Below are 8,347 nucleotides of genomic sequence, written 5' to 3'. Positions count from 1 at the left end.
CTGTGACTTTTAGTATCTGTTGGTACTTCATCACTTTGAATAAGTGTAAGTCAACACCAGGCCGCACTTTCAGTCTTTCCATTAAACAAATGACCAACAATCCATTGTTTTCACCATTAAACAATAAAATATGCTTCTTGACTCCTTGATGCAGGTGCCCACCTACGACCTGGTTTATTAATACTAAGCTAAAGAGGAAAGCAACTCACTGTAGTTCTCACAGCTCAGGACAAGCAGACACCTGATGTTGAGTGACTGAATGGAACTAAAACAAGAATTCATAATTATGTTTGTCTGCCATGAACACGTGATGATAAAACTCTGCATATGCAGTCAGGAGACTGATGACCTGTGAAATGAGCTGTTAGAAATGTGCAGATATGTGTAAACATTGATCAGCATTTAACATCCAGGATGGAGCAAAACTTCTGACCTGCATGTATGAGAACCTTTAATCACATCATCTTTGTAGTGAAATAGCTGATGACTCATTAAACGTTTCCATGTAATTTATCCACAGTGAAAAATATTCACTTTGCTGGATCTGAAAATCACGTGTTCATTTCATTAGACACTAGCAATACCATTAAACTGGACCTTATCATTATCATATAGCACTAAATGTGAAACTGTGTCATATAACAATCTATATATGTAATATGTGTTTGCCTGAATCTTCCAGCACAAACAGAAAGACGAGCTGTTGTCTGAGTATCAACACAAGTACACACCAGAAATCGTTCAGTAAAGACAAATTTAATAAATGAAAGCTGGTGAGAGGGCCTTTGATGTTTCTCTTTGGATCATCCTGTTGTTTGTCTCCCAGTGTCGTTACTGCTCCTCTCCTTTCAAAGACAAACACCAAATAACACCAAATGAGAGTGAATCACTTCAGAAACACTCCTGGTTATTGTGAGCAAACGTCATAACATGATGAATGTATTTACCATTTTACTGAGGGAAAATCTTCTGTGTGGAGTTTCTTCTCATCTTGGCTCTTTTTCCTGACTTTTAGAAACAAGAGGCAGAAAAGAAAGAATAAAAGTTAAAACCTCAACAAGTTTTTTAATGTTTGGGATGTTTTAGAAACAACCTTAAACACTATTTACTACTTACCACTTTGTTCATTCTTGCTGACGTTCACTCTCCTCATCTTCTCTCTAAAGGACAAATGACAGAAAAGAGGGAATCAATTTAGTAACTTTATCAACCAGGTGAGCAGAATTTTAGATATTTATCAATATTCTGATTAAAAGCAGAGTGAATACTTATCTTTTTACGAGAAAGGGTTCAATCCGTCCTGTCTTAGGTCTTAATGTCACCTTGGCTCCTCTGTTTTCTCTGAAAAACAAAAGACAAATGGGAAGAAAAAAATTAGTAAATGATTTCAGCAACTAGAGGAAGTGTTCACTGAGGAGGAGCTGTCATAATAATATAAAATCAATATATACTTATCTTTTTTTTAATGACAGTTTACAGAGCACGCTGGCTTCGCTCCTCCCTCCGCTCCTCTCTGAAAGTTAACTGGATAAAGGATAATAACAATTAATAACATCATCAAAACAGACAAACCTGAAAGAATTGCTGATCAGAGCTGTGACAGAGTCACAGATTAGTTGGATGTATACTTATCTTTCACAATGAGAGCGTTTGCATAGACGTCTCTTCAGGTCTTTTTATTGTTTTCTCTCTGGAGAGGAAAGTGATGAGACTGATGAGGAAATACCAAATACAAAGACTGACAAAGGGAACTGAAAAAGTCTAACCAAAACCTATACTGGGGGAAAACTGTAGGAAACAGAACTACTGAGGCAAGGAAACACGAGGGGACGGAGACTAACACTCTGACAAGGGACAAAGGGAGACTGACACAATATTTACACACAGGAGGCTGATTATGGGAACTAAGGACACATAGAAACACAGCTGAACCGAATAAGAAATGAACAACAAGTCGAAACAAACTCTAATGACAGTTCAACCAGTTTCTAAACACAACAAATAACTTTCAGGATGTTTCAACAATGTGTAAAATGAGTTCTTATCTTTTTTTGTGAGAGGGCCTTCAATGTTTCTCTTTGGATCATCCTTCCATCCATTTCTTCTGCTTAACCATTGGAGCCATCCCAGCTGTTATGGGGCCAGAGGCGGGGGTATAACCTGGACAGGTCAGTCTAACACAGAGAAACAGACAACCATTCACACTCACATTCAACCTAACTGCATCTCTCTGGACTGTGGGATGAAGCTGGAGTACCTGGAGGGAACCACAAAGGCGCCAGGACTGTCTTGCTCTCAGATGACGCCCGTTCACGCTGCTCTGAAGACCCTCAGTTGTCTTTGGATCAAATAACACCAAATGAGAGTGAATCACTTCAGAAACACTCCTGGTTATTGTGAGCAAACGTCATAACAAGATGAATATATTCACCATTTTACTGAGGGAAAATCTTCTGTGTGGTGTTTCTTTGCAGCGTGACTCTTTTGCCTGACTTTTAGAAACAAGAGGCAGAAAAGAAAGAATAAAAGTTAAAACCTCGACGATTTTCAAATATTTTAGGACATTCTTTTAGAAACAACCTTAAGCACTATTTACTACTTACCACTTTGTTCAGGCTTGCTGACGTTCGACATGCTTCACTGTATATTATAATCTCAAGCGCTTCCTTGCTTGAGTCGGGCTCCGGATGCTGCTCTCTTCCTCCGCCTTCCTCTTAGCACGCTTTGCCGACATATTTAGAAAACGGCAGAGCACCGAAGTGAGAACTCTGCCGTCCGCGCTGTAGTCTGTTACTCTCCAGCGGTTCTTCATCTCAGTGTCCTCTGTTTGGTAAACAGTGGAGATGACTCTGGTGACGGGGAGGCCGTCGACAGTCAGGGTGCGGACACAGTTCCTCCGATCTGCCTTCAGCACAGCAAGATCTGCTTTCTCTGGAAGAACTGGAGTCAGGAAGCGTGGATGAGAGCTGGAGCCCGCAGGCGGCAGCATCATGCCAGCTGGTGAGTCCGTAGGAGGAGAAGGAGTGGTGTTCTCTCTCTGGCTCTGCCTCACATTGACAAATGGTGTCGTCACCAGGTCCCGGTGGAACCATCCTTTAAAAGGTATGCAAGGAAAGTCCTTGGACCCAGTCACCAGGTTATGGTAAAGAGTGAGGACCAGGTGAGGCATGGAGTTCAGATGCCTCCTGCTCAGTTCACGGTTCCTCAAGTTAGTGACGACCATCTGAGGTGCAGTGACTGGACTCACCAGATCAGCTACGAGAAAGCAAAGCGTGCGTCTACGTTAATCATGTGATCACACAAATTAAAGCCTGAATTTAAATTGTCCAGACATGGCTTTACATCATCATAAGCTCTTCCACACACAAACAGTAAGAAGCTCCCAGCAGAACTCATTGTTTATGAAAGCCTTCACATTTTTCACCTGGTAAAAGTTTTCATGTGTGTAAGGCTGCGTGGATTTTCACTGAGGTTTTAATACGCATTCACATTAAGGAGTAATATCTTCATATTAGTTGAGCATCGATATTTTGAGGATAAAGCAGCTACATTTAGGTGAGAAACCTCCCACCTCCTTATTGCAGGCACACACTGTTTCAATCTCAAACTCATCCTGCGACTCTGTGAACTTTTAAAACTCCAGCTTCTCCAGCTTTACACATTCACAATCTATGAAACGTTCACGTATAACTCAGCGCCAGCGGCCCAAACATGTCAACTCAAACCCTCTACATGCAAAAACGGCCGCGCGCTGACGTCAGCGTCCTCCAACGCCTTAAGTCGTTAGCAATTTAAAAAAAAACATGGCGCCATCTTTATAGCGTACTGGCACATGTTAAAATTGATATTACTCAAGTATGAAACATCTCACCCTAAATGTTAACACTCATGAAGTCCTACTTCCAAACAATAAAAGACAAAAATCGAAGTTGTATTTGTTTGCTAGCACTCTGACATATTAGCCTGCTGTACTCACCATAGCGTTGATCTAACACCTCCTCAATGAAAAGGGAGAGCAGGTGCATCTCGCGACTCAAGTTTGAAGAAGTCATTTTGCAAATCCTTCTTGAAGATTTTCAAACGTTAGCTGTAGTTTGAAAAATCCGAGTTTTCACAGCACTAGTGGGAAAAAGCTCCTGTTTGCGCTCAAACGTGAAACCCGAATTCCACTTTTGCCTCCTGCTTTTATACCTGCACTCAAACACGTCATCATCACCATGACACCCAGGGTCACCGAAAATCAATTTTATTTATTTAAAATAAACTTCGTCTAATTATCATAGATTTTAAAAAATATATATATTTCTCATTTTATTTTACTGCTTTATTCATCCTTTTTAAAAAATATATTGCCAAACTTTGTCGTTTTAATTCTTTAAAAAATCATTAATTCACCAGTTTACAAAAATGAAGATCGATATCTGAAATTTAAATGAATAAATAAATAATTACAATTGATAATGGGTTTTTAGCATTAAAGAATAGTTTTTCAGTGCGCTTTAAATGTTATCAGAGCCGATGTTGTGCCAAAAAGTGATCGCAGTCCAAAAAGTGATTTACGGTATTGAAACGTTTGTTTGTGTCATGACATTTGTAAACAGTTGATGTTTAAGGTGCAGTTCATGTGGAAGCCAGAGGAGGGTGGTGTTGTGCGCATAATACAAAGTGATGGCGAAACCTAAAAGACGGTGTCATGTCTGCTCCCTGAAGCAATCTCATAACAGTTTCAATCTATTTCAAGCCAGTTAGCACATTTCTGTTATGAAGTGCAATCATTTTTTGGCAGTAAACTTAAATCCTTTTATTATGAATATCACATTCTCAGATTTTCAAGAGAGACCAGACCAATAGGACAGCAGAAATCACAAAAATAAATAAATAAATAACAGTTTTATAAAGATTAAAACAGTTAAAAAATGACTGGAATGATTATGATGTATAACACAGAATATGTACAATAACAGAGTTATAAACACACCTAGAACACACGTGATACTTTTATTTCATCTATAACCTCTGTGCAAATTTTGTTGACTGCAAAGTGTTTATGAATATGTTTTTAAAAGCTGGTTATCTGACTGTCAGTTAATAGCAATTAAAAAGAAAGCTGATTTTTATTTAAAAAACCCTGAAAACATTACACATGTACAAACAATACACAATTATTGTAGATTCTTCAAAGCCTCCTTATATTCATCACTTGGGTAGGTGGTGTTATACATGCCCTCACAGCACCGGCACATCAATCCTCCTGTTTTCACCTTGTCACCTTCATTAAGCTGCTCTCTTTCTACAGAAGGCCCACCGCATGCATGGGGGGGAGGGGGGGGGGATACCGTGGGCCAGGGCTGTGGCATCTAATGTCTGGTTGTCAGTGTCCTTTGGAAAAGCAAGTGATTGTCCTCAAATCAGATGTCCCAGCAGATTGATCTAGTTTGCCATGCCGGCAAAAGACCAATACACCAAGACAAACAGCCATTTATGCTTTTTACACAGACAGCCCATTTAACCAGGGAACTTGACACAATGTATTTTTTTTCTATTTAACTAGAAGAATTGTTGTACCACACATTAAAGTTTCAAATCAGTGAAAAAGCAATCGTGCCAAAGAAATGTCATGTGTTTGTTTAAGATGACTGCAATTATGGTATTAACAGAAAACACACATCTCTGTCTCTTTTCTTTTCTGTTTAGTGTTCCACTTACCTTCTAAACTCAACAAGTACTTGCACAATCCTGAGGTTTTTAGAAAAGAACATCTCAGATTAAATAAGGAGGGGATACAGACATTAAAACTAACCTTTATTACTATGATACAAAACAATATTAATGAAGTTGTTAAAAGTGGTACTTCTTACACACACACACACACACACACACACACACACACACACACACACACACACACACACACACACACACACACACACACACAGCTCATTACAAGTGTTTAAAAGTTTGAGTTGTCTGAAAAACTAAAGAAAGAAAAAGACAAAAATGTTACAATACAAAAGTTGGAACTTTATTAACACACAGAAATACAAACTGATGGGTTGATAAATATCAAGAAGACAGTGCATTTCACATAAAGACTGTGCATCATTTTAAGATGAAAATATGCAATATGGGGTCAGCCAGAGGATTAATAATCAAAACTAAGGGATTCTGATATTAATACTGCACCGCCTCCAATCTCACTATAAGTTACATCTGTTGAACTGACTTCTTGCTAGCATTTCCAAGGAAGTCAAGATGAAAAAAATAAAACCTAAAAACAGAGGGTCCAATACATTTAACAGGAATTTGTCAAAAAGAACAACAAAAGTACTGACTGTTAATTTTTTATTTTTGACCCTGTAACTCAGTTATTAGTTTGAAAATAAACGTTTGTATGTCTTCAAAAAATACTGTAAAGCTTTTGACTCTTAGGGAGTCAGGAGCTACATGACAGATGTTATTTTGAATGACTTGGATATTTGCTGTTTACCAACCGTAAGTCTGCACAACAGAAATATTGTTCTGAAACACATTAAAATACACAAGTGAAAGATGATATCTGTAATTAGAGCTGCCACGATTAGTCGAAGACTCACGATTTTTTTTTTAAACTTTATTTATCACATTTTAAACATACAGTCAAGTAAAACAGGGATCACATAAAAGATGACATTGTGGTAGTACAATGAGGAACAGAAAGAGTGACAAGGACAGTGAGACAAAAGTGAGTACAAAAAATAAAATAAATTAAGGGGAACATAAATAAACAAAAGTTTGCAAGAGCCAAAATCAAGTTAGCAGTTTCAATCGGTTATAGATGTTAACAGTCTTGAGAGCCTTAGTGTTTTTTGATGAGGAGATTGTCCTTATATATTGTGCAAGTTCCATTTTTAATACAAGAAGTTCAGGCTTTCTGCCGAGGACTTTGCTTTTGTGTATATGAAATTTTGCCAAAAATAAAACCAAATTTATAAAGAAGAAAGCATCATTGTCCTTGTCTTTAAAATTATAATAGCCAAAGATAACATCCTTATAGTATAGTTGAAGATTAGGGAGAACAGAGTCAGTAATAAACTTGTGGAAATCCTTCCAGAATTTACACGTAAATTTACATGACCAAAACAGATGAGAAACTGTTTCAGGTTGCTCTTGACAGAAGGTACAATGTACATTTATTTCAGCCATAAATTTGGACAAATATTGTTTGGTAGGGTAAAACTTATGAATCAACTTAAAGGAAATCTCTTTAATTTTGTTTGTTAAGAAAAACCTTTGTGGTAAAGTCCAAACTTTTTTCCATTCAATATCTACCCTCACCTATGGCCACGAGCTGTGGGTAGTGACCGAAAGAACGAGATCGCGGATACAAGCGGCGGAAATGAGCTTCCTCCGAAGGGTGGCTGGCCTCTCCCTTAGAGATAGGGTGAGAAGTTCGGCCATCCGGGAGGGGCTTAGAGTAGAGCAGCTGCTGCTCCACATCGAAAGGAGCCAGCTGAGGTGGTTCGGGCATCTGGCAAGGATGCCCCCTGGGCGCCTCCTGGGCGAGGTGTTCCAGGCATGTCCCACCGGGAGGAGGCCCCGGGGCAGACCCAGGACACGCTGGAGAGATTATATCTCTCGGCTGGCCTGGGAACGCCTTGGTATTCCCCCGGACAAGCTGGAGGAGGTGGCTGGGGAGAGGGAGGTCTGGACCTCTTTGCTTAGGCTGCTACCCCCGCGACCCGACCTCGGATAAGCGGATGAAGATGGATGGATGGATGGAATATCTGTTACAAAATTGGCCCAATAAAATATGGCTGATGGAACAGAGACCATTGCATCCTGAAAGAGAGATCTTATTTTGGTATTTATAGACTTATGAGAGGAAGAGCAAACATTGCCAAGAGAAGAATGTAACACATCCGGGGGAGTGACCTGTAGTGGAGCACTGTGGGAGCATCTGTGTAACATGGACAGACCAGATGGGATGGCATCGAACACTATTGAGAATTCTTTAGGCGTTATCGGTACATTGTATCTCCTGAGGAACTCAGAGTAATTATATAAGAGTCCATCTTCTCTATATAACTGACTAACCAAGATTATTCCATTATTAAACCAGTTATTTAAAAAAAAGAGTTTTATTTTTATAAATAATATTGCAGTTATTCCAAATAAAACAGTTTTGTGGAGAGAAATTGTGTTTGTAAATCAGCGCCCATGCCAAAAGAATTTGTTGATGAAAGTGAGAAAGTTTCAGTGGTATTTTTGGAATACTGTAATTGCAGAGCAGTAGGAAGTTAAGGCCGCCTAAATGAGAGAACACATGATGTGAGATAAAGTTCCAGATAGAAGTGGGATTTCTTAAATA

General features: G+C 39.0%; 1 protein-coding gene across 1 annotated transcript; it reads right to left on the bottom strand.

The window, feature by feature from the left end:
- Positions 1–735: 735 nt before the first annotated feature.
- LOC146558871 (uncharacterized) lies at positions 736–4,140 on the bottom strand. The gene is made up of 8 exons (XM_085247872.1): positions 3,977–4,140; positions 2,604–3,255; positions 2,432–2,492; positions 2,258–2,338; positions 1,269–2,174; positions 1,117–1,156; positions 948–1,008; positions 736–845 (listed from the first exon to the last, which is right to left on the bottom strand). The coding sequence occupies exons 1-2, from the start codon at positions 4,050–4,052 to the stop codon at positions 2,648–2,650; spliced, it is 684 nt and encodes a 227-aa protein (XP_085103998.1). The 5' UTR covers positions 4,053–4,140; the 3' UTR covers positions 736–845; positions 948–1,008; positions 1,117–1,156; positions 1,269–2,174; positions 2,258–2,338; positions 2,432–2,492; positions 2,604–2,647.
- Between the last annotated feature and the right edge of the window lie 4,207 nt (positions 4,141–8,347).

This window comes from Mchenga conophoros, linkage group LG15 (assembly GCF_057382185.1).
Source record: "Mchenga conophoros isolate Kocher_MC1m ecotype Shallow Benthic linkage group LG15, M_conophoros_male_GT1.1, whole genome shotgun sequence".
Taxonomy (NCBI): Eukaryota; Metazoa; Chordata; class Actinopteri; order Cichliformes; family Cichlidae; genus Mchenga; species Mchenga conophoros.
The sequence above is the reverse complement of the archived record's forward strand: the minus strand, read 5'-3'. Positions and strand labels throughout refer to the sequence as shown.

Bases quoted from the DNA above. Each gene is read 5' to 3' on its own strand.
- LOC146558871 (XM_085247872.1), bottom strand. From the start codon at position 4,052: ATGACTTCTTCAAACTTGAGTCGCGAGATGCACCTGCTCTCCCTTTTC. The intron at 3,256-3,976 runs GTGAGTACAGCA...GCTTTCTCGTAG, and splicing joins GGTGTTAGATCAACGCTATG to CTGATCTGGTGAGTCCAGTC.